Raw genomic sequence first — 26,545 nt, 5'->3', positions numbered from 1 at the left:
TATGTATGCTTGTAAAGCGATTGATGATTTAATTAATTGTTAACTTTGACACGATTTTTTACAATGTACCTTATATTTGAATTATTGAAAATATGAAATATAAAAATAAATTAGAAATGCAAACCCAATACGAGTGGTAAAGGGAAGATAATCAACTTGAAATGTGTTTAATATAACTTTTATATTAAGAATCAAGTAAAACCTAATAAATAAATATTATTTTAAAATCAGATAGAACAATAAAGTTTTTTAAATAAATAAACTTAATTTATTTTGGAAGTTTCTCTTTCGGGATTTAAGAATTCTGTTTCTGTTTTTTGCATAATTACAGGATTTTGTGTGTCGTACTAATTCAATTTTGAGCTACATTATACTGAAATTTTAAAAATTTAAAATAAATTGTAAAATTCTTATTAAAAAATATTTATTTCTTTAGAATAATTATATAATTTAATTTAAATTTATAAATTAAATCACCTTCTAATATTCGATTTTTGAACCTGTAACAAAAGTTTTTGAATTTTTAAATTTTCACTATTCTGTTAAATTTAATTAACTAAACGCATTAAAAATTGAAATAATGCAATTATTGGATTATTTATGACTTCAATAACTTGTCAACCTTGCTGCAATCATAATTATTTTGCATTTCGCACAATAATTTGCAAAATGGTAACGCATTTTTGCTCCATTCTTTTATTCATTGGCGGTTATTACCTTTATTTTTCATATTTCCTATTAGAATTTTCGAATTCTTAGATACAAATATTATGTTTTCGATTCAAAATTCAATAATGAGTGCATCTCTTATAATAAATTATAAAAAATATACGTAAAGATTTCCTCATATTTTCATGGTTACGTCAATATTTTACTATTGTGAATATTTCATTGAAGTTATAATCATATTGTGAAATATTTCTATTAAAATGTTACTCATAAAATGGATTCATATACTCGTCAAATTTGTTGTCAGACAACCCCTATATTTCTGAGTCATTTTTTTAGTCATATTCTTATTCATTAATTTAATTACACTCAATTTTCATATTTTCAATTTTTGCTTTCTATATATAAGAGTTATTTTACATGTTATAACTTAATTAATATTTAATAAAATGACATCATTTTCAATTACTATCTTTCTTTTCCGAGACAGAGAGAGAGAGAGAAAGAAAAACAAAAACAAAAAGAACAAAAACAAATCAATGTTATAATTAAAATCTCCAATCCTTTAATTCAATCAAAATTCTTTCAATATCAAAAATATTCAATTTTTTGCCTTTATTTTTTTTATTTCTTAAATCCCAAAAATATTTTTATTGAGAATTTATTTTGATTACACTATTTGAACTGAAAAAAGTAAAATTTTTATTTTTGTTTTTTTTTGCATTACAATTTTTATACGAGTCAATATCAAATTCTTATGTCGTCTGTTAATAAACCACCCATATATGCATACTTACATGTATGTATATCATAGTGTAGCTGGTGGATTATATTACTATAAATTGAATTCATCTCAGCATGAAATGAAATAAAAACAACACTTTATATTTTAAATTAAAAGCTAAAAAATTTTGGCTGCAAAATTTTGCAAAAATAAAAAAAAAACGAAAGGCAAAAATCATTTCGAAAAAATTCTAATCTGTTGATTTGTGACTAAATTGTAGTTTGTCTTCGTTTTGAAAAATCTGAAAAAAAAAATATAAAAAGCACAAAAATATAATCTAACTTTAGGTCAGCATTTTGCCATTTATATGATGATTCACATTAAAGTCTAATATTTATTTATAATGAAATTGAGATTTCTGAGTGACTTTCAATACTTCATATTTCGTTTGTATACACTGTAATAGCACAAGTTCAATATCTGCTATTTTATGTGAGATTAATTAGTTGAGTAAATTTTGACTGTAAATAGACATAATACATGTTTAACATTTTATATGCATGTATGTAAAAACATGTAAATATATAAAAACATAAAAAAAATACAAATATTGCATTCTAAATTCGGATTGAAACAATTTTTTCCTTTGAAAACATTTTTGTATTGCATACTTTTAGGATGATAAGAAAAATTCTGGCAAGTTCTAACAAATTGATGGGGTTATAGAGTTAATTGGGTTATTATTAAAATATTTAAATTACATTTTCTGATAAGAAATTAATTACAATTACTTATTTGCTTTTATAGGAATTTACCCTGATCGTGTATCTCGCTTTTTTATTTACTTTTTATTCCCTTTTATTTTCCAATTACTCTTTTTTTTTATTGGATTTTTGAATTTCTCAAATTATCGACTGAACGTCTCACTTTCAAAAACAAAGTAAATAAATTTTGAAAAAGGAAATACGCAATACTACATAATTCTTCTCAATCGAAAATTACATTATTCAAGTATATGATAGTTATTCACTTTCTTCTCACTTTCCGAGTAAAATAGCGAGATAGACGATCAGGCCCTTAATAGGGTTTATACGTTGAAGGAATAAAATTTCCGAAAATTTAAATTTTGGTAATTTTGAAAAAGGCAATTTGGAAGAAGGAGAAGAATGAAAAATTCTAATTATATAATTCTGGAAACTATAAAAATTTTAAACTACAACATTTTTTACTTAAGCTTTTCCTAAGCCATGTCTGGTCCATACCATATGCATATTTATTTCTATAATTTTATTGACTTTTTAATTTAATTTTTATTCTTCACAAACAACAATTGTATGGACGATTCAATTGATGTCGAAATTCATATTCAACCTATTTATAGATTTAGAATTAACAAAATAATTTTCTTTTCTAATTTAGCAATATCCCACGATTGCCTTATCAAATTTCAATATTTTTTTTTTGTAATAATTTGAATAATAATAAAAAATTCAAAAAAAAAATTTAAGAACAAACAAAATAAAAGAATAAATTAAAAAGCATAAATAATGGATGTTAAGAACAAAAGTTTTCATTCAATATACTGCGATTTATGAATAAGTAAATATTCGCTACAATCATAACGATCATTCGTCACTCTTCTTACTTCATCAACACTAAAGTAGCTACCGTTTCAAATAAAACAAAAGTAAAATTATAAATTTATGCTTTTATTTTTGTGTTTTTTTTTATTATCTGCGTACTTATTTTATTTTTCATATTATCAAAATACGAAATGAAAATACCACAAGAGCCGTGAAAATAATCATTGAAGCCGCTATTACCCACAATAAAAGCCGCAGTCACGATAGTATCATAGTCGAAGCAGTGTTGTTGATTGTATTTTTCATTTATTATTATGTTTGTTTATTTACATTTTTGTTTTTCCTTTTTGTGTACACACACACATACTTGTGTACATGAATATTTCTTTTTTTTTTAACACTGAATTTCCTCTTTTGCTAAAACTGATAAAAATATTTTTCTTTCTTATTATTTTTATGTTTTGTTCTTTTCCCATTTTTTATTATTTTTGTTTTGGTTCTGTATGGTTTGTTGTGTTTGTGTCATGTGTTTTCTATGTTGTTTAATGTTGAAACTTTTTTTTCTTTTGTTTACATTTCTGCAGTCACAGTTAGATTGTCAATGATTGAGCACGCGTTTATTTTTAATGTTTTTTTTTGTTTTGTTTTGTTTTAAATTTTATGAACGATTTTATTTCCCTTATTTTATTGAAATATTGTTTTGAAAAATAAAATTATAAAAAAGAAAATTCATTATAATAGTTATTTAAAATTAATTAATTTATACTTACCTATATATACATATATATATATAATATAATATAGTTAAAAACAAAAAGAAAACGAAAATAGAAGTATAAATTTTTTATTTTCATATTTAAGAACAATCAGTTAATGTTAAGAACTCGATGAGAACTTGTCCTCCCTCGGCTGTCATTATTAATTACAATTAGCGGTTAATTTTTTGAATTTTATATGACAGATCGTATTCGCATCGTTTTGTTCATTCTTTAGTTTTTTATTAATCTTATTATTTTTTTGTTCTCATATTGCTGATTTAACAAATTCCATAAGAGTGTTTATTATACATAAATGAAGTATTATTAAAAGAATATTATATAGTGTGTATAGGAAATAAATATGAAAAATATATACATACGAGTATTTGCTATTTTTTTTGTTGACATTTAAAAAAAATTATTTTACGATATTCCCTTGAAAGGAAGTGATAAACGATAACACAATTTGAATTATGCAGTTACAAAAAAAGAAGATTAATTAAAATAAATTATTGATTTTAAAGAACAAAAATTTTTACTCAAAAAGTAAATATTAATATTATTAAAAGAAAAAATTTTTTTATATAATTTGTTTTTGCAAATAACTTGAAATTGCCAAATTTTGCACATTCTTATTTTTGCTTTTAAATTTATTTTTGTGTTAAAATTAAATTGTGACCAAATTTGTTTTTCATTTAATAATTAATTTATGATTTCCTATGTGTATGACAAAAATTATAATGAAATTATAAAACAATTTATACTTACATAGAAATTATATTGTTAAAATTAGTATAAAAGAGTTTAAACAATTGTTTTTCAAAGAGTTGAAAAAACAAAAACTAAATTGCGTAAAATTAAATTTGAAAAAAAAAATATTAAATTTCATGGTATATTCATTTACTTATTACTACTATTGTGTTATTTTGTAAAATATTTAAAAAAAAAATAATAAAATAATGTTGTTCTCTTCTTTAAAATCCAGCGAAAATAAAGCCGGTATTAACAATTTTGTAAAAAGCATTAAAACATTTTGACAATTGATTTAAATTAGATACAAAAATATCAACTTTTGCTAATCAAATTTTAAAATAATTATAGGCAGATTTTTGAAGAAAATATAGTAAAATAATATTTTTTAATTTAATTTTAATATTTAAGTATATTAATTAAGATTCTTCTGAAAACGCACCTTATAACTTTGACAACTGATCATTTTGTAGTAGCAAAATGTTTTGCAGATCTTTGAAAAGGCTAAATTGATGTTGTCATTATTCTATTTGTCTTATATATGAAAATTAAAAAAAAAAATGGATTCTTTAAAATTATATTAAGAATTTGTTAAATATTATAAATTTAAATTTCTTGTTAAGATAAAAAATTATAAAATTCCATAAAAATGATGGTCATTCTCAATTAAAAATGCGATGTTGCGTAAAATTTTTGAAATATCTTACTTATTGTTGTAGTTTTTTTTTGCAACTGTTGGAAAACTACGAGTACAATTGAAATTCTACATTTTCAAAAGCACTATGATTTAAATTTTAAGTAGTTCCATTAAACGTAAACATTGAAATCTGGTACAAAGTTAGAATTGCATTTTTAGAAGAACCTTTTATTTACTTTGTTTTTTTTTTTTTTTTTGAAAAATTTTTAAAACTTGACAAAGCCCAAATATGTTAATTAAAGGAATCGTTTTATTTATTTATTTTTATATTTTTTTTTCTAATTCAACATATTCTTCCTAAAATATGAAAAAATTTTAATTATTCTATTTGCTAGAACGCAGATGTACAATGATAATTATGTATGTTTTTTATTTTTTAAATGTTGCTCAATTGGCCAGCTTCCAATCTTTTAATTTGTAATGCATCACATTGATGAAAGCATCATATTCTAAATGATTCTTCATTTTAAATATTAAACATTTATTTTAATTGCATTTTATTTTAATTTTAATTATTTATTTTTATTTCATATATGCATTGAGCAAAATAATCGAATGTCTTATTGATAAATCATTTTAGTTGCCAATAGCGCCATATCAATTAAGTACTTAATTAAAATTTTAATTGCAATTAAAAAATTTATTATTTTAACACTTATTATGACATTTTTGAATGATGTTTGAAACTGTATCAGAAATTTAATTTTAGACCTCTAGTGGGAAGAAGAAGTTTCAAAATTCTCAGAGAAATCGTATATTATAAAGTAAAATACACAGTACTTGATAGAAGTTCTTTACCTTCTTCAAAATTAAGTAATAATTTTTATTTTTATTTAGATATTTGCGTTTTAAAAAAAAATAATTTTAGGTTCAAGGTTGTAATAAATTTCTAAGAGGTTTTCTTTTCGAAAAAAAAATATTAAGTATTTGTAATTTTTTTTTATTTTTTTTTTGCAATTTTTCTTTTTAAAATTATTTTTGAGTAAATATTTTTTTTATTGTTTTTGGGTAGAGTAGACTAGTAGCTAGTTAAAATATTCTATCAAAGTTGAAGGTAGTATCGGCATAAAAGAAGAGAAAATAAATTCAATTTTTTAATAATCTTTTAGTACCTTAGTGATTCATTTGAGAATTTTGGTTTTCTTATACGAGTATGAAGAATTGATCTTGTTTTTTTTTGTATTAATTAAATTGCAAAATAATTTTTATATCAAAAATTATTATTCGATTTAAGGTTAGTGGTTTGTTTTTTTTTTTTTTTTACATTTTCATAAACATTTAATTTTAGTAATATGTAGTTAACATGAAGGACAAATTTTGACCCAAACATCATAATGTGTGTATTTTCAAATGAACTAGCAAAAAAAAAAGATGTTCCGAACAAGCACGCATGACTACATATGTACATTGTGTATGTTCATATGTAGGCTTTAATATTAATGACCTAATCAATTTATTAATAATAATAATAAAAAAGGAAGAGTTTAACTTTTTACATTCTAAAATTATATTTGGCATAAATTAATAAAAAAAAATAAAATGGGATTTAAAAAATATTAAAATTTTATAAAAAGGGTTAATTTTTTTTTTCGATAAAAATTTTAATTAAAAATTTTGTGTTAATTTTTTTGCTGCTTATAGTTTTGATTGTAAAAATTTTGTTGGGTATTCATGAGTTCAGGAGAATTTACAGGACTAATTACGAAAGGAGGGAGGGGAGGGGCGGGAAGAGGAAGCGTGGTCAGTTAGCGACGTATTGTTTGAAATAAATGAAAAGTTTCCTTGCCCGATTTTCATTACGTCGAATTTCATTCTTGCACACTGTATATTTCGTCTAGAAAATTAGATAGTGTTCTGATGTTAATGTGTTTGCTCATATTCAAATTTTTTATATTTAATATTCTAATTTGGGGAAATGAAATTAAAACAAGTAAGTACAATAATATTGTCAAAAGAGCCTTCAGAAAATTTATGAGAATTTTTTCTATTTTCTTATCTCTGTTTTTTGGTCTTATCTCTGTTCTTTGGTGCGGTATTTTAATTTCTTTTGATAAATTGATTACCACATACTATTCTTGAAATAATTATTTAAAAAAAAAATTGCACAATTATACACGATATCAAGAATTTTTACTATGAATATTTGGATGATAATTTAATTAATCAAAGTTATAATAGAAAAATAATATAATGTATTTGTTGTCTATTGTTCATTATTATTCTTACCGCCATAACCTCATTATGGTAAGAATTGCAAATTTTAAAATTCAAGAACATTTATTATTTATGTATACATATAATGAATATACTGTAGAATAATTATATTTGTTTTAACCAAATAGTTTGAATAAATCAAATCGAAAGATTTAACGAATATTTTAATTTTGTTATACGGGACTTCATGTCCCGGTGCATAATTTTTATAAATTAAAAATGAAATTAACCTATATATTATTGTTCTTCTTCACTCCTATAGGAGGAGCATATGGCTAGTGTATGATATTATAAATAGTCATGCTCCAGTTTCACTGCGCCATAGAGTTTTAACAATCTACCCTATCTTGAACTTGATAATTTTTTTTTCTTAATGGTTTTAATTTCAAAGACCTTGGAAAATTCACCTTAACGAAAACTTCTCTGAGTTCTAATTTATACTGAAAATGATTAATTTAATTAGATTATAATTTAAACAGGGGGCAGATAAAAATTTATGATCAGCTGATTCTAAACTAATTCTAAATAGCTTTCGATTCAAATTTTTTAAGTTCATTTTTCTGTGTTTATTATTTAAAGAGCATTAAAATTTAAATAAAAATCTCGTCACATTGTCGAATATTAAAAATCTTTCTATACAATTTTTTTTTTCAATGTCCAAAAAATTTATAACAAATATTTTGTAAATAGTTACTTAAATAGTATAAAATAAAAGCGGAAAAATGGCTACTATAATTTTAAGATTTTGTTAAATTTTGTCTATTTTTTTTTGTTGTTGTTATTTTTAATTTAAGTAATAAATTTAATGAGCAGGAACAAAAGAATTAACGACAATGAACTTAAAAAGTATTTTTTTTTTAAATTATTGCTATTATTTTTTGTATGTTTTTGTTGTTATTGTTTTGAATACTATTTTTCACTTAACCACTTACTTCTATACTATAATTTATGAGCGTTACTTATACTTACAATATAAGTAAATGTAAATTGCAATAATAATTTTTTGTTTTTGTAAACTATTATAAAGGTATAAAAGAATTATACGATTTTAATTTTTTTTTTTTCAAGAATTCTAGGTTAAATTTAATGATTTTAGTAAAAAAAAATTTAAAAAGGCATATAGCTGCCTACTTGTAAAGCTTTTAGTTTATAGACGATAAGTGTAAAGAACCAAATTAATAACTTATTAATTATTAAAATTGTGATTTTGATTATTTTACAAAATTATATATGCATATAATCAAAAACCATTAATTAATTATTGAAATTATGGTGATGTTTATACATAAGAAGTTGGAAAAACTAAAAAAATTTCAAGTAATTTGTGTAAATTTTCTAGATCATTAGGTTTTCTATTAATATTTGCATATGATTACTCATACGGCCATGTTAACTTTTAATAACAATAATGAAAAATATACAAAGTAAATTACACACCTCATAAATAAATAAAAAATATGATATTGGATTTGCAAGAATACAAGAATATGTGCATAATGTTCATTGTATGCGAATGTATGTATGCAACAAATGCCATATATTATTCATTAAAAAAACAATAATTATAAGTCTGAAAATCGGCTTATTAAAATCATTTCCTATTACTAATTACTATTCTTTATCTGTTAGGTACTATTATATACTCATAATTATTATTAGTGCATTAGTATGCAAAGGTTTTAATCACTTAATTCAGTTTTTTTTCTTGATTATTGTATTCGTTAAATATAACAATAGGTGATTAAAATTGCATATATGTAATTTTATATTTTATGTTGATAGAATAAGTAAAAGTGTTATTATAGTATATGACAATATGTTAAGCCTTATTGCATTTTTAACATATTTAATAAAAATTAAATTGGATTTATAAAAAGAAAGTATAGGGGTTTTTTTTATATAGATCGTTTTTTTTCTGGTCTATATTTATTTCAACTATATAGTTGAATGAAACTCATTTAGCATTCTATCTGCAATTTAACACTCTAAAATTATAAGACTCTCAATTTATATCAGAACAGTTATACGCAAATTTTTTTTAAAATAGATACTTTTATATTTGCAGATGGAAAGTAAATGCCATATATATTATGAGAATTTGTGATTTCTAATGAAAATCAAATTTTATTTTCGAAATTAGATTAGGTTAAGTTGAGGTAGCCATTAAACGAGACACTTAGGTGGGGTGGTTCCGTATATTCCGTATGATTTGGCCTGAGTCCTGTACAAATTTTCTTTTGTGAACTCTTGATTTCAGATCTCATTTGGGAACAAGTTGCAAGAACCATAGACAATACGATCCTACAAGGGTGAACATCCGACAAGGTAGATTATCACGTAGAAGAAATACTTCCGAAATTAAATAATTAATTTTTTTTTTTTTTGTTTTAATTCAGTAGCTTTAAACCTTTACCGCATTGCGGTCCAATAAGTATTATTATTTTTAAAATTCTGCCCCCTCTTCGGCATCCCCGTATTTATATACAAGGTATAAAATTTCATTCTTCTTGAAATTTTTTAATTTTTTATTATTTATTCATTTTATTTTTTTTTATAATCTACTATAAATTAGGAATTTTTAATTTAATTTAAAATTCCAGAACATGAAAGCAATCCTTATAATTAAATTGGTTAAGGAAACTTAATTGTATTTTTTTAAAAAATATAAACATAGAAAAGGCAAGTCTTCAATACAATAAATTTTTTAAACAATTCAAATTTAAGGAAAATATAGTGATTTATTTTGATTAATTGTTAATTTTTACTTCTCATTTAATATTTTGTAATTAATTTATTGCAATATTCGATTAATCTTAATATTTTCTTATTCTAAAATACTTAATTAATAAAGAAGGTATTGGAATTTTATAGTAATTTCATTAATTAAAAAGTGCATTAATATTATCCTTTTGTGTACCAGACATTGCCACAAACATACATACATTTGAATTTTAGAATTTTATAATTTTAAAGTTCGCAAGGGTAATGAATTGGGAATCACTTTGGAATATCGAATTTAAACCAGTATTAATGCAGTATTAATGTAGTTCTACATTTTATCTGTGATCCATATTATAGAGCAAAAAAATTATACAATGAGCAAAATCCAAATAGCTAAAAATGGGTTGTATTATTATCAGGCAGTCAGAAAGCAAACAGCGTTGTGACAAATTTGAAACCACTTTTTTTTGCTACATATAATAGTGAAAATTTGACCAGGCCAACAAATTTGCTTAGCACTTTCGTGCCAGATTTAACGTTTTAATAGCTAATCCATATGTTTTTGAAATTCGTTCATTTGACAATGATTATTTGTTTTCAACTGCCGATATAGCGATCCGAAATAATTTTGGAAAAATTATGTCTTCTAATGCTCTCTCAATTCATTTTCGATTCAATTTTAGGATTTTGAATTTTTTTTTTTACTTATTAACATTAACTAATTATTAACAAAAATTTTAAAAAATCTAGAAATCTTTTGAAAATTTTTTTTAATTAAATAAAATTATTAATTTTGATAATTAGCAATTTTTTGTTTAATTGAAGTTTTAACATTAATTATAATAGAGTTAATAATGAAATGAAAGAGTAACTTGTAAAGTGAATCAGTTCTGTATATTTATTGGCATGACTCAAGTAATTTTTAAATGATTTTCTTGTCATGAAATTTAGAGCAAAAGCTTTATTAAATTTTTACTATTGTGTCAATTTTGAAAAATTTAAAGCGAGTATATTAGAAAATATAGATAATGAGAGACCAATTTTAAATAAATGAAAATTTAAATTGGTCATTTAAGCACTAGAACTTTGAGAAACTTGCTTGTCATTCAAAGAAAAACAAAATAACGATTTAGTAATGAAATTGTAATTGGAGTGTTTGAATTTATTGACATTTTTTTTTATTTTGTTTTTATTATCAAGAAAATTTTGTTTAATTTGTTAATCTTTTTGATTATATAAGAAATGGAATGTTTTTTAAGTCATAAGAACGCAACCAATGCTTTAACTAATTTTTTAATGATAAAAATTAAAGTTTAATCACTTACTTGTATTCGCATTACAAAAGAATAAATTAAAAAAAAAAGTGCAGCAGAATTCAATTTGTTTGTAGATTTTCAATTTTCTGATTTTCAATCATATTCTTTTTAGTGTACATTGCTACTAAAATTCTCGGGAAATTATCAAAACGTATACACTCTATTATACTAAAAAAATTATCGATTTCTTTTATATTTTCTTAAATTATCATTTAGAGTTCAGATAGGCATAAGAATATTGTGTCCAAGGAGTAGCTTCATTTTTTTAATAACCTCCCAGTTGTAGCATTAAAATTTAGCAATATCATTTTAAAAAGATTTTAATTTTCTAAATCTAATTCTCATCTAATGAATGAACTTAATAAATTTTATGAAAATTTAGAAAGTAATTCATGTATATGTATGTGTATTGACATTCTGTCCTTGGCTCAATTCAAATTATTGTCATTTTAGATAATTATTGTGAATTTATTTCAAGGATAGGTTAAAAATTTTAAAAATCATTGTAAAATTTTTAAAATAAAATTGTTAGTTCTTACAAATTTTTTTACAAATTTATTAGAATTTAATTCAAATTTTTTAAATTTTCACGCAATCATGAAACCAGAAGTAAAATGATGACAAAATATTAAACCGATTTTCTTTTGTATTAATCTCATATATGTACGATTACATCTGTTCTAACTATTTTTAAATTAATATTGATATTTAATCGAAATTTAATTAAGAAATGCCGATAATTTAATTTAATTTTAAGATTTTATTGATATTTTCAAAAACAACAAAATTTTTTTCATTAATTTACACTTATTCTTGTTTGTGAATTTAATAAATGGCTGTAATTAACAGTAACTATATGCAATATGTATAAAGGTACCAATGTATACGATGTATGTTTATATTTTTTTTTCCTCAATAAATTCATATAATAGATTTTTAGTTCATATTTGTTTACACTCGTTTTATGTACTTTACCTGTTTGTTATTTTGTACGAGAACAAAGCCAAAGATTCTTTTTAATTGTGCGATTTTAAATCTTTACACAAATTTTTTTTAAAAGAAAACAAATTTATGTATGTAAATAAAGAATTTCACAATTTATTTATATTTTGTGTATAAAATAATGTTGTTAATAATTTATAATTAAATTTAATTTTATTTAATTTTTGTTTATTTCTCTTCGAACAATGAAACTTCTTTCATAAAAGTAGAGAAATGATCGGATTTAGCTAGTTTAACTCAGAAATAATTCATTTTATAGAGTCACAAATGAATTATTCTACACTTACGTGTTTTATATTTCCTTGATTTTATAATTAAATTCGAATAGAATTCTAGAATTAATTATTAAAAGTGTATTAATTAATTACCTTAACTTTGTTAATTTTTTTTTTATTCTTTTAATATTAAAAATAAAATATATTGTTCATTAACCTAAATTCATTATTGTGAATTTTTTTTTTTTAAGAGTATTGTGTTAATTTTTATATAAATATATATAAAGTGTATATCGATGAATTTCTAGTGTTCAATCTATGATAATGAATCATCCCTTTTAGTGTTTTCTTTATGAATCTGTTCTTTTTTTTATTTATAAAATATAGTATTTGCTTGCTTGTGATTGCATTCAGCTTTTTTGGCAATTTAAGGGTATCTTTGCTAAATCACTTCTATTCTAGTACATAGCTAAATTGCAGCGAATTTGAGTAATTGTGCAAAAGCAAGGTATATGTATATTAAAAGCATGTGACAATATCAATAGTAATGAAAAAATTGCAAAAATTTTCATATGCAGTCGTTTTTTCTGCTGTTCAAGTTAGATTTCTAAAGACATTAGGCACATCTAAATATATGTTTGTAATTTTAATGTTTAGAAATTTAAAGTTCATGAAAAAACTAGAAATATATCAGAACTAGAAGTTCTTAATTTTAATTGTAAAGTCAAAAATTTTCAAATTTAATTTTTGTATATTGAAAATTACAAAATTTTGTTGTACAATAAATCCAATTCTATCATATCGGATAGGATTCCATATAACATCATATCGGATGGGATCCAAAAAAACTACATATATAATTTTTAAATTAAATATTAACTATTAATCTATTTTAATGCAATTTTAATGTAATAAAATTAATTTTTTTTTTGCAATGTTCATTACAAAGTAAATAAACAAACAGCACAATTTACTCTTCCTTACCAGAATGTTCGAGTCTTCTAGTACTTTATAAGTTATTGTACTGTTAGCTTTGAATTTACGTTCCGTGTTCATTTGTATTCGTGTAATTGAGAACTTGTTTTCTTCATTTCTAATATTACTAATTGCAATTTTTTTTTTTTATTAAAAGTTATGTAATAGGAACAATATATGGAGGACTAAAATGAAATTGTTCTTACCCATATGGTTAAATAGAATAATTCTGATAAGACGTTGCAAGAATATTTTTTAATACCTAAGTTTTTTTAAAATTTTCGTTAAAATTTTCAAAATCACAATCCACATTTAAATATGTATGTACGTTATTAAACCATTTTTTCCTATATATAGCAGATACATTCATGCTTAATTCGTACACAAACATCTGTATATGTATTCCCGTAATTTACTATAGTTTTCCCCTATCTGCAAAACTGACAACCGATATTTTTATAACTCGCTAGGTATTTTGATAAAATATTTTGTTGCATAACAAGTTGTATATCGAAGAACAACAGTTTGTTATAATTTTTCACATACACACATTGCAAATATGCATTGGTGTATGAACAAGTAATAATATGTGAATGTTTGCATTTATTAATGTAATGTTATGTGTGTTTTGATATTTTATGCAAATTCCTATACTCAACAATATATCTTTTTTTTTTACAATTCTTTTTCATATCGAATCGATCCTTAAAAATAAAAAGCCAGCATATATTTTTTTTATTTAATTATCGTTTTTTTTTAAATTTTCGAACCCTTTCATTTAAATTTACAATATTTTATGTTTAAATATAATGTATAAATGTACATACATATTAACATATTTATTTACATAATGTAAATATAAATAAATAAAAGTTAATAATTCTATGAAAAGAAATACGTTAATATAAACGAGTTTATGAATTCGAAATTGTCGCATAAAGAATTCCATTCAATATTTTTACATTTACATTTTTATACACGTATACAAAATTGTCCATACAATAGAACTCAATTCATAGAAGACTCCACCACATTAAAAGCATTAAAAAAAATTGGACGCAGTCGATTAAATTAAATTTTCTATTTATGCGCGTTGCGCTGCTGAAAAGAAAGTTTTTTTTTTTATTTTACGAGTTGCGTTGCGGTTTTTGCTTTTTTAAATTTAAGGGATCGCTTTTTTTGCCTATTTTATATTTATGGTATTCTAAAAAAAAATAATAGAAATTCTGATTGTATTTAATTGAAAAAAAAAAACAAAATGAATAAATAAAAAAAATAAATGATGACTCCAATTGGAAGTTGATCGTTTAAAATTTAAATGGAGTGCCTTATTTTTTTAATTATTTTTTCTTCTTATTATTGTTTTTTTTTTTGTTTTTGTATACAGCTGTGTGAATTTACTTCCGCAAGAATGTATCAATATAGAAGTTATTTAGCTATTAATAAAAATAAAAATACGAAATGAAAAAATAAAATAGTAAATTTCAAAGAGTTCTGAGTGATTGGTTTGACTTGACCCATTGGGAATGAGAACGGTTTAATTTTTATATGTATTTTTGTGTAAAAGGCATATTGAGAAATTTATAGAGGCGCATATTTATATAGAGAAATTTATAGAATAACTTTTAAATATGGCTATATCGTCAAATTAAATTTAAATGAATATTTGTTTTAGTCATAGAATAATAAACAAATTGTGCGTACAAATAATAATTATTAAAGAAAATTCAAATAAATTCAAATAAATTGCATAAATAGAATTTTTTTGGAGTCTTTGGTAATAGTGAATTGATAGATATTAAAGCAATCGAATTCAGTGCATTTCCTTAAATGAGTTCATAATAAATGTACCAGTGGGTCATAAGAAATTTATCAATTTAGTTGGCATGATTGTATCTCATATTTTCTAATAGTGATGAAGAATTATTTAAAATTTTTTAATTATGTAAATGTGTGTAATTAAAATTGTTATTAAAAGATTATTTACGATAATATTTTATGAAATACTTTACGATAATATTTTAGTTTGAAATACTTTCGCGTATAGTGTAAAATATACTTAGAATTTTCTGTTTAAATTATAGTTTTTATTCTCTCTATTTTAAAATTTTTAAAATATTTCACTCTTATTTGCAGCCTAGTTGAGCTTAAAACAAATTAATCCGAATTATTATCAGAAGAAGTAAATTATGTATGCAATTGAATTTTATCAATTGCGAAAACCGATTTTATTAAATATTTTAACTTATTCTGGTTAATTTTTTAACTAAATTATTGTAAATTATTTATTTAGGTAATTTTTTTGTTAATTTTTTCTTCTTGAATTTCATAAATTCATTAAAATTTTAATTAAATTTGATTATTTTCAATTATAACACACTAAATGTACAACATTGTTTTAATGCTTTTACAAAATATTATGAATACTGGAATATTGTCTCCTAAAAATATGCAATTTTTACCTTTTATAAATTTTCAGTGTATTGAATATTAAGAAAATATTAACAGTGTTGTAAATTGAAATTTAGAAGAAAAAAAAGATAAAATCAAAATGTGACTTTAATTCGAGAGCTGTTGTTTTTTTACTTGTCTAATTAAAATAAATGTGTTTAAATGTAAGAATTTTTGATTTAAGAATTATTATTACAATAATAAAAACACATAAGAACTATTATTAAAAATAATATATTTATGGAGGAAAAGCAGTATAATTTTCCTATGATACATGCTTTCAAAAGAGAATCATGGGATTTATCTCGAAAGCATGTTACATCATATACGCAGTGTAAGTTTAAATTTTCGATCACATCATATAAATCGAATAAAAAACCACTACTTACTTAAAAATTTGTAAAATGTGCCAACTCTAAGATAATGGCAAATGAATACAATTGTAAATTTTATGCTAAAACTTAAAAACTTTTTGAATTTAAATTTTAAACAACTTTCATTAAAGTACATATTTTTATTTTTTATTTTCAGTTTATTTGAACAAGAGATAATGAGCTATGTTCCAATTGAAGAGAGAAGTCCACAAGGTTCACCAACCTTAAATAATTCTAGAGTACCTCAAAGAGCACCGCCACCATTTAGACGTGATTTTGAAGCGAAATTACGAGGTTTTTACCGAAAACTAGAATCCAAAGGTTATGGTCAAGGACCTCATAAATTAAAGTATGTTTATTGGAATCAAAATGCGAAACAGTTTTTTTTTTAATTTAATTAATAAAAATTTATTTTTATATATAGACTTCATATTCGAAGATCTCATTTATTAGAAGACGCATTCCGTCGGATAATGTCTGCCAATAAAAAAGATTTACAACGAGGACGTCTAGCAGTTCTGTGGGATACAGAAGAAGGTTTAGATTACGGTGGTCCATCAAGGTAATAATTTTATAGAATATTATATTATATTCTTTTAGAAATAATGCTTGTGGTCAACCAATTGATTTTTCTTTTCTTTCTTGTTTTCTTTTGTAGGGAATTTTTCTTTTTATTATCACGAGAGCTATTCAATCCTTATTATGGTCTATTTGAATATTCAGCAAATGATACTTATACTGTTCAAGTTTCTCCATTATCACAAATTGTTGATAATTGTCACGATTGGTTTCGATTTAGCGGACGTGTATTAGGTTTAGCTTTAGTTCATCAATATTTATTAGATGCATTCTTTACTAGACCATTTTATAAGGCTTTATTAAGATTACCAGTTGCGTTAAGTGATCTAGGTATAATTTTATTTTTCTTTTTTTAAATATCAAATTTATAAAATAACTTCGAAACAAATGTAATAAAATTAATTAATTTTTAGAATCACTTGATAATGAATTTCATCAGTCATTACAATGGATACGTGATAATGATATTGGATCTGGTGCTGATTTAGGTTTAACATTTTGTGTTACAGAAGAATTATTAGGTCGGGTTGTTGAACGTGAATTAAAACCGGGTGGTAAAAATATTATAGTTAATGAAAAAAATAAAAAAGAATATTTAGAACGTATGATTAAATGGCGTTTAGAGCGTGGTGTACAAGAACAAACAGAATCTTTAGTACGAGGTTTTTATGAAGTTGTTGATTCAAGATTGGTATCAGTATTTGATGCACGTGAATTAGAATTAGTGATAGCTGGAACAGCTGAAATAGATATTAATGATTGGCGTTTAAATACAGAATATCGTAGTGGTTATCATGATAATCATCAAGTTATTATTTGGTTTTGGCAAGTAATTGAAAAATTTACAAATGAACAACGTTTACGTTTATTACAATTTGTGACTGGTACATCAAGTATACCGTATGAAGGATTTTCAGCGTTAAGAGGATCAACTGGACCAAGACGATTTTGTATTGAAAAATGGGGTAAACCAAATGCATTGCCAAGAGCGCATACATGTTTTAATCGATTAGATTTGCCACCATATCCAACACCAGAAACTTTATACGAAAAATTGTCACTTGCCGTTGAAGAAACTAATACATTTGGAATAGAATAAGGATTTTTTTTTTTGAATTTCGTTTTCTTTTAATTTTTGTTTTAAATCGTTAAAGATTTATTGTTTAAAATGCAATTTTTTTTTTTCAATGTTTATTATCTGTTACTTAAATTTTTATAGATAATACGAAATAAACATTATTATTATATTATATAAATAAACTAGATCATAATTTAGTATATAAGTAAAATAATTTTTTTTTTTTAAATATGCCAGTTTCTTAAAACTTTAAGTAAATTATTTTTAATAATCAAGCTAGAAAAAGCTTAAAAATAAAACCGAAGAAAATAATGTATGGATGATGGTATATTGAGTGTTATTGTTTTATGGAATGATTAAAGTTTTATTTATTTTATACATAAATGTGAGGTGTTTTTGATTAGCTTTTAAATATTTATTTTAAATATGTAAATTAAAACTTATTTATTTGTAAAAAATTTTTTTCTTTAGAAAAAAAAAATGTAAGATAAATAAAAAAACAAAAAAAGAGAAATATTTAAAAAACAAAACCGAAAATTGGTATTGGCATTAATTACAAACTTTATTAAATAAAATCAAATAGTGAAATATTAATTAACAAAAAAATATTTAATTGCATTAAACTAAATAACAATAAAAAATTTAAGCTAAGTCTTACGGTTTGAATATTAAAATGAATTCATTTCGCTGATTCATTTCAACAGTGATAAAATTTTTCAAATATTCTTAATTTGGGTTTGAATTTATCTTGAATAATTGGTTAATTAATTTATCACATTTATTAATTTATCAAAAATTATTTAATATTTATAGTTTTTCAATTTTGTAATTATTGCAAAATTCTAATTTTTTATTAATAAAGTTGCCAATACTAATACTCTAATATTACTCAATATTATTGAAATGTTGAGAAATTTTGCAAATAGTCAAAGATAATTTGACGATAAATAAAATGTAATGTTTTTAACTGCTTCTTTAAGAATTATAGTCCTTTTCTAAATAAATTAAGGATATTTATTATTAAAGACATTAAATTGGTAATACATTACATTGCATTACTTACAAATTTTTTTAGAAAGTTTAAACATTTTTAATATCGAGTTCCAACATGTATTTTACCCACCTTAAATTTATTTTTGTAAAATACGTTAAAAAAAAATGACATAAATTTTGGCAAAAATTAAAAAAAAAAATTAAAATTATAAGATTGAAGTGTGCTTAAAAGTTCATTACGCAAGTTTAAATTTAAATGAGTAGGTGATGGGCATTTTCAGATAAATTACTTAGCTATTATAAAAAAAAAGAGAGAAAACAAAAGTTTTTAATTTTTAAGTAGAGAATAGTACAATTATTAATAGCTTACATATATTATTTTTTTTTTTATTTTGAAAAATTATTCTCTTTATCAACTTTAGGTTATAAATAAAAAAAAAAGTAAAGACTGTTGAATATCGAAATTTAAAATAATTTTTGTTTATATGATTCATTCTTTTAGTATCTATCTAAATTACTTAAAAATTAAAAAAAAATACTATTGTTATTGATTTGCTATTAATAATATTATTGTTATTATTATTATATTTGCAAAATATTTTAATTGCTTATTTTATAAAAGAAACCATATTTTCTTTTCACAATTATTAGGATTCGTTTATTAGATGTTTTATTCATTTCAGCTAGTAAATTATATTTTGCTTTATAATTTAATCTATTGAATTAAAATAAATTAATAATATTAATAAAAAAATAGTAATCAAAAATATGTTAAAAGTATTGTGTAGAAATTAAAAATTTTTCAAATTTTTCACAAATTTGAGGATAAAACAATTTATTTTTAACATTTGCCTTTTTTTTTTTAATTTTTCACAAATATATGTACACATATGTATTTAGATTTCTAGTCACTACAGGGCCTCGTTATCTCTTCCACCATTTTATTTTTCTTAATAAAATTTTATTTATTGTTTTGCTAGAAATATGAATTTTTTAAAGAATAAAGTGAAAAGTATGGTGTTGGGTGCAAAATTTCATATAAAATTTCAGTCAATTTCATTTAATTAAGTTTTATTAAAGAAACTGTCTCTAGCATTTAATAAAATACTCAAATCATAATCGAATTCAATAATACATATTATCTAATACAGTTTGATATTAATTTACATTCCGCAATATAAAATTAAATATACAAAATATTAAAATTTAAAGGTGCCCTGATGAAAATTTTTTTTTTATTGTTTATTAAACAAAAAACAAAATAAAACAATAAAATATAATTACGTATTACAAGCAAACATTCGAAATAACTTAATAATTAACATACAAAACAATAAAATAAAAAACACAAGTTCGCATACATAAAATAATATATATATATACCAAGTATATTATATATACATATATAATAAAATATTACATTAATTGTATTTATACTTATTAGATATCCGAATTTTTAATAAAACTTGTGAATTAATCGTATCGAAATATAAAACAAAAAAGATATTAGATAAATATATAATTAGATAAAAATAATTAAATTTATTTAAAAAGAAGAAAGCTAATTTTTTTTTTTTTGAATTTATATATGAAAAAGAAAATTAAACAACTACGATAAAAATAACATGGATAAAAATAGAATAACTTGACTATATTAAATTGCAACTAGGAATCAAAATTCAAAATAAAGCTATATACAAATATAATAAAATTATAAAATATTTAAAATAAAGGACAAAAAAAAAAAAAACAATATATTGAATCAAAAATTATTATAAAATGCAGACAAGAATTAATAATCGATGAATAGATTAATTAATTTCAATTAAAATTAAATTTTATGTAATTTAATTATTAAATTTATTTATTTTAAACACAGAAAATACAATTTATTGCAAACTAATAATATGTGTATTATCATTTAAAAGAGCACAATTTGTATTTACTTATTGAATTTTATTGCAAAACAGTTGTCTTATTTTGAAAAGCATATAAAATTATTTACATATTATAAAAGTTTAATATACAAATTAATTTTTATAATATTATTAATCAATAATCAATAATTATAGAAAAATTAATTATATTAAATGTATATTGGCAATTATTTATTCAACTATTTAATTTAAATAATTAAAAAAAAAATGAAATAAATTTGTCTAATTAAATAATTAAGTAAAAAGAAAACACAAGTTGCATTACCATTTTTAACAAACTTCAAATTTTTTCTTTCATCTTTTAATTCATTATTTTCAAGTATAAAAAAGGCGTATATTTTATAGTTCCATCGTTTTTGGAATTCAAACATTAAAATAAAATAAATAAGATAATATGCAATAAATGTATGTTTATTAATATTAAAGAATATTGTGATTGTTCTAGGTTTCTAAAATTTATTTTAAGCATATATATATATATTATATAATTTTATTTAATATGCTAATCTAAAATGTAATGTATGTATTCCTAGAAAAATTAAAAGTTCATTTATTATTATTTAATTTTAATAAAAAAATTAATTAATACAGAAATAGATGATATTAAAATCTACAAAATTATGTTTCTGAATTACACAAAAAATAAAAAAAATAATAAATCATGCTGACACAAAAAATTATTTATGTATGAATATTAAAAAAGAAGTGAAATGGTATACTTAATATTTGATTCTATAAATTTTATCCGTCTTTAAAAAAGTTAACAAAAATATTTAAGTTACCATCTGGAAAAGAAAATATGTATATTTGAATTACAATATTATTATGAAATGAAAATAAAATAATTGATAAAAATTGTCAGTATTGATATAATTAAAATTGTTTATTTCAAGTTGCACGTATTTGTAATATCATTTAATATATTTTAGCATTTCTAATAATTAATATTTTCAATGAAATTTAATGATTTTAAAATAATATTATTGTTCTATTAACTTTTTGTAATTTTGAATTTTAAATTTGATTAGCAGATTTAGAATAACTGATAAAAATAATTATGAAAAATAAATTTTCCTTTAAATTAATTTTTTAAAATATCAAGTCAATTAACAATTAAACTATTTCTCACGATTTAAATGTTTAAATTAAAAAATTTTATTATGTAACCCTTACTAATTTCCTTTGTTTTCTGCAAATTATCCTTGTTTATGGTATAAGGATTAAATCGAAAAAAACAAAAAATATTTTTAAATATTTTAATTAATAACAAAATATTTTTTTTTTGTTTTACATAAAGTGATTTTAGATAATAAATATTCATTCTATTGTGCCCTAAAAAAAAAAAACAAAAATAAATATCTGCTACTATATTTCAATGCATATATTAAGAAATAAAAAGCTAAAAATATTATTGCAAAAATTTATCAAGCAAATAAATGTTATTTATGATACGTATTTGAAATTAGTCATTTTGAAAAGTAGGAAAATTACGTAATATACTTAAAAAACAAAAAATGTAATTATACAAAATGTAATTTAATTAAATATTTGTTTATTTATTTTTATGGTAATTATATTAATAATTAAAATAAAATGTTCTATTATCAACTGAATATATAGGGAATATAATATTATTTTAAAATGCACTAATTATTTTAAAATTTTTAAAAATTTTAAAATTTTATATTATTATTACACTATTTAAATATTTATTTATATTTTACTTTAAATATTATATAATGCGAATTTAATCGCCAAATACAATTTTATAAAATATAAAAAAATCATAGAAAGAAATTTTTTGATAAATTTTTTCTGTTTTTATAAAAAAAAACTTTTAACTGAAAATAGTAAAAAAAAAGCATTAAATGGAAATAAAAAAAAAAACAATTTCCGCAAATTCTTTAACGTCAAAATTTTGATTTTAGTCTGCAAACTGTCTGAAACTAAAACTTTTACGGACAGAAATGTAGTAAACTTTTTACCCGTAATTGACTTTGAATTTTGATCATCCGTAAACGTCAAAACAAAAATAAAAATTTTTTTTTAGATTTAAAGTAATTTTATACTTAGATATTAAAAATTAACAAAAAAAATATTTTTTATATTATTTTTAACGTAATGATAGTCACTCAACACATCAAATTTATTTACTGAATTACTACGTCAGACTGTCTGCATGTAAAAAAAAAAATCTACAATTTTGACGCTTAATTGACTTTTTTTAAACGTTTAAGAATTTAAGCTTTGACTGAAAGTAAAAACGCAGTAGAGTATTCGTAAACTCAGACAACTCAGATTTTGTAAAATTTGACGTTTAAGAATTTACCATTTCTCTTTAATTTAATTTAAAAAAATTTTTAATATTTTTTCCAGATCGAAAAATTATTCTTAATAAATATCGTAGTATTTGAATCCTAATCAATTAAAATCTAAAATTAAATATTTTCGATTTTAAATTTTTCTTTTTAATCGAATTTTTAATAACATAAAATTTTTTTTAACCAAAACTCTTCTCAAATTATAGTTTTTATTAACATAAACAAAAAAAAAAAATAAATAAAAAATTATAAAAAAAAAACGACACTTAAAATAAAAACATAATTAAAAATTAAACGAGAATAAATAAAAATCAAAATTTTTATCGATTAAAATAATTAGTCAATAAAAACGAAAAATAAATAAAAAAACAAAAAACGTTCCAATTAAATACCGCGAAATCATACAGAAAATAAAAGAAAATTGTTTTCAAAATAAAATAAGTAATGTAGTTTAAAAAGAAAATTAAAATAATTAAATATTTGTAATTATAAAAAAATTATACAAAAAAAATTGAAAAGCAAAAAAAAAACACAAAATATTGTTGAAGTTCTTAATTTTATAATTTCTTTTTAAATTTTCATTTTTCTTTTTTTCTTTACTTAAGTTACTTAATTAATTATAATATGTGTATATGTACCTTAATAACAATGAGTTATTATTAATTATTAAAAAAATTAAAATTATTAAAAAAAAACAAAAGTGTGTTGAAATTGTACAGAATATATATATATATATATATATTTTAAAGAAAACTTAAAAGTTATTTATCAAAGCTAATAAAAAAAAAAAAAAACAGAAAAACAGAAAAATATTATTTGCATTATTTTCCATTTCATAAATAAATAAATTTAGAAAATAATAAAAATAATCTTTAATTTATTTTGTTTCATTAAAAAAGAACTTACTGTGAGTATTCTAAGACCGCATGCTAAATGGTTTTTTTTTTTTTACTCTAGGACTTATGAAGTTGCAAAAGATAATCTTCCAATAAAAAAGGTGAGCAAATTATGAAGAAAATTAATTAAGACGGATAAAATAAGTGTTTTGTAAAATTTTCATTCTTACTTTTCTAATAGTGAGTACTTACATGTACAATTAATTAGAATTAATTAGAAATTAGTCAAGAAAGTATTTTTGAAACTTTATTATAAGACTTATAAAAAAAAAAACGGAAGCTATAATTTCTTTATACTGCCAACTATAATATTTTTAAATATAATTTTCTAAAAACTGTTCTGACTTTAAAACAATACTGCCATTTCTGATTCTTTCTCAGTATTTGGCGTAAGAAATTTTTTGTTTTATAACTGAATTTTCAAAAACACCTAATTTTTAAAATAAAATTCCCCTTTTTCAATTAATTATTAATTTCAAATTTTTCTGATTAGATATCTTATATATGTAGTTCCAAGAAGAATTCTCATATTTAGTATAGAGCTAAAATAAGGTTATTGAATTTTGTATATATGTACTCGTACAATCATTGGAATTATTGGAGCGAAAAAAAAAAACAAATTTTTAATTTGTAAATTAGTAACTGAGATCCGACCCCCAGCCGCTTGCTTTTCTTTCATTCGATTAGAACTGAAATCTCGTACAACTTTTAGACCCATTTTTTATTATGTACTCAAAGAAATTCAATTCTATAGTTTATCAGTATTAAAATACCACACTTTTTAATTGACAAACTTAGAATGTTATTGTAAATTCTTAAACGTCAAATTTAACAAAATCTGAGTTGTGTGAGTTTACGAATACTCTACTGCGTTTTTACTTTCAGTCAAAGCTTAAATTCTTAAACGTTTAAAAAAAGTCAATTAAGCGTCAAAATTGTAGATTTTTTTTTTTACATGCAGACAGTCTGACGTAGTAATTCGGTAAATAAATTTGATGTATTGAGTGACTATCATTACGTTAAAAATAATATAAAAACTATTTTTTTTGTTAATTTTTAATATCTAAGTATAAAATTACTTTAAATCTAAAAATAATTTTTATTTTTATTTTGACGTTTACGGATTATCAAAATTCAAAGTCAATTACGGGTAAAAAGTTTACTACATTTCTGTCCGTAAAAGTTTTACACGTCAGACAGTTTGCGGACTAAAAATAAAATTTTGACGTTAAAGAATTTGCGATTAGTGACTGAAATGACAATACTTTAAAAGAAAACAATATTTTTTTTTTTTTTTAATTAATTTTACACATTTTTTTATTTTTCCATTCATTATTCAATCATTTAAAAGAAAATAAAAACAAAAAAAAAAAATCATAATAATTATAATATTATTTTTATTTAAAATTATTCATTTTTCATTTAAATTTATTTTTTAATTGTTGGCTTTTTTCATATTTTTATATTATAAGTTTAGCGTAATTACTTATAATTTAAATTTTTAAAGAAAAAATTTAATAAATTTTTTATTTTATTTCATTTCATTTAATATTTATTTCAGTTTTATGTTTTTAAATTATAAGCTGTGTGTTTTTTGTTTTTTTTTTGTTTTAATTTTAAATCAAATTATTCTTTAATATATTTTTACATTAATAATTATTTTATATCTTTTAATCTTTACATATACTCGTATGGTTCAAAGACACGAATATACCTTGAATATATTTTTTTTTTTACAATTTTATTAAATAGTATTTTGTATTTCTGAATTACATATTTTTGTTCTTATATTTAATAAAAACTTGAATGCAATTTTTTTATTTTATTTATTTATTCAGGTAAATTTTAGTGTTGAAATAAAAAATTTTATACATAAAATTAAAATTTATTAAGAATATTATTAGAAATTTGAAAAAAAATATTAATCTATAATTATTATTATTTTTAAGGGAAGAAAAAAAAAAAACACAAAAATAATAATTAAAATATTATACATTATTTATTATTTATTAAAAGTAAGTTTGCACAGAAAATTTTCAAATTTTTAATACAAAATATTGAATTATATCATTAAATTTTCAAAATTATTCAAATTTTAATTTGAAATTTTAACTATTTAATTATAATTTAATTAAAACCTCAGATTAGTCAGATTATTTTATTCAAACTATTTGTGCAAATCATACCAATACTTGGCATTTAATGGCTTTCCATTTTATTGTCTATAAGATTTTATTAAAAAAAAAAAACACTTAAAATAAACCTCTCATTAAAATGAATAATTTATGTATT

The 26,545-nt window shown here is 21.1% G+C and overlaps 1 protein-coding gene across 2 annotated transcripts in view; it reads left to right on the top strand.

Moving 5' to 3' along the window:
• The window catches only part of LOC129605242 (E3 ubiquitin-protein ligase HECW2), a 34,038-nt gene extending 15,390 nt beyond the window's left edge, over positions 1 to 18,648 (top strand). The window contains exons 1-5 of one of the 2 annotated variants that reach the window (XM_055514877.1): positions 16,207 to 16,409; positions 16,607 to 16,798; positions 16,874 to 17,011; positions 17,108 to 17,358; positions 17,442 to 18,648. In XM_055514877.1, coding sequence (XP_055370852.1) covers positions 16,369 to 16,409; positions 16,607 to 16,798; positions 16,874 to 17,011; positions 17,108 to 17,358; positions 17,442 to 18,127 — 1,308 coding nt within the window. In that variant the 5' untranslated portion in view covers positions 16,207 to 16,368 and the 3' untranslated portion in view covers positions 18,128 to 18,648. Of the gene's footprint in view, positions 1 to 16,206; positions 16,410 to 16,606; positions 16,799 to 16,873; positions 17,012 to 17,107; positions 17,359 to 17,441 lie in introns of those variants that run through there. The other variant, XM_055514876.1, reaches the window with a different exon arrangement.
• Positions 18,649 to 26,545: the final 7,897 nt, after the last annotated feature.

This window comes from Condylostylus longicornis, unplaced genomic scaffold (genome assembly GCF_029603195.1).
Source record: "Condylostylus longicornis isolate FDR11 unplaced genomic scaffold, ASM2960319v2 ptg000013l, whole genome shotgun sequence".
In the NCBI taxonomy this organism is placed as follows: Eukaryota; Metazoa; Arthropoda; class Insecta; order Diptera; family Dolichopodidae; genus Condylostylus; species Condylostylus longicornis.
The sequence above is the reverse complement of the archived record's forward strand: the minus strand, read 5'-3'. Positions and strand labels throughout refer to the sequence as shown.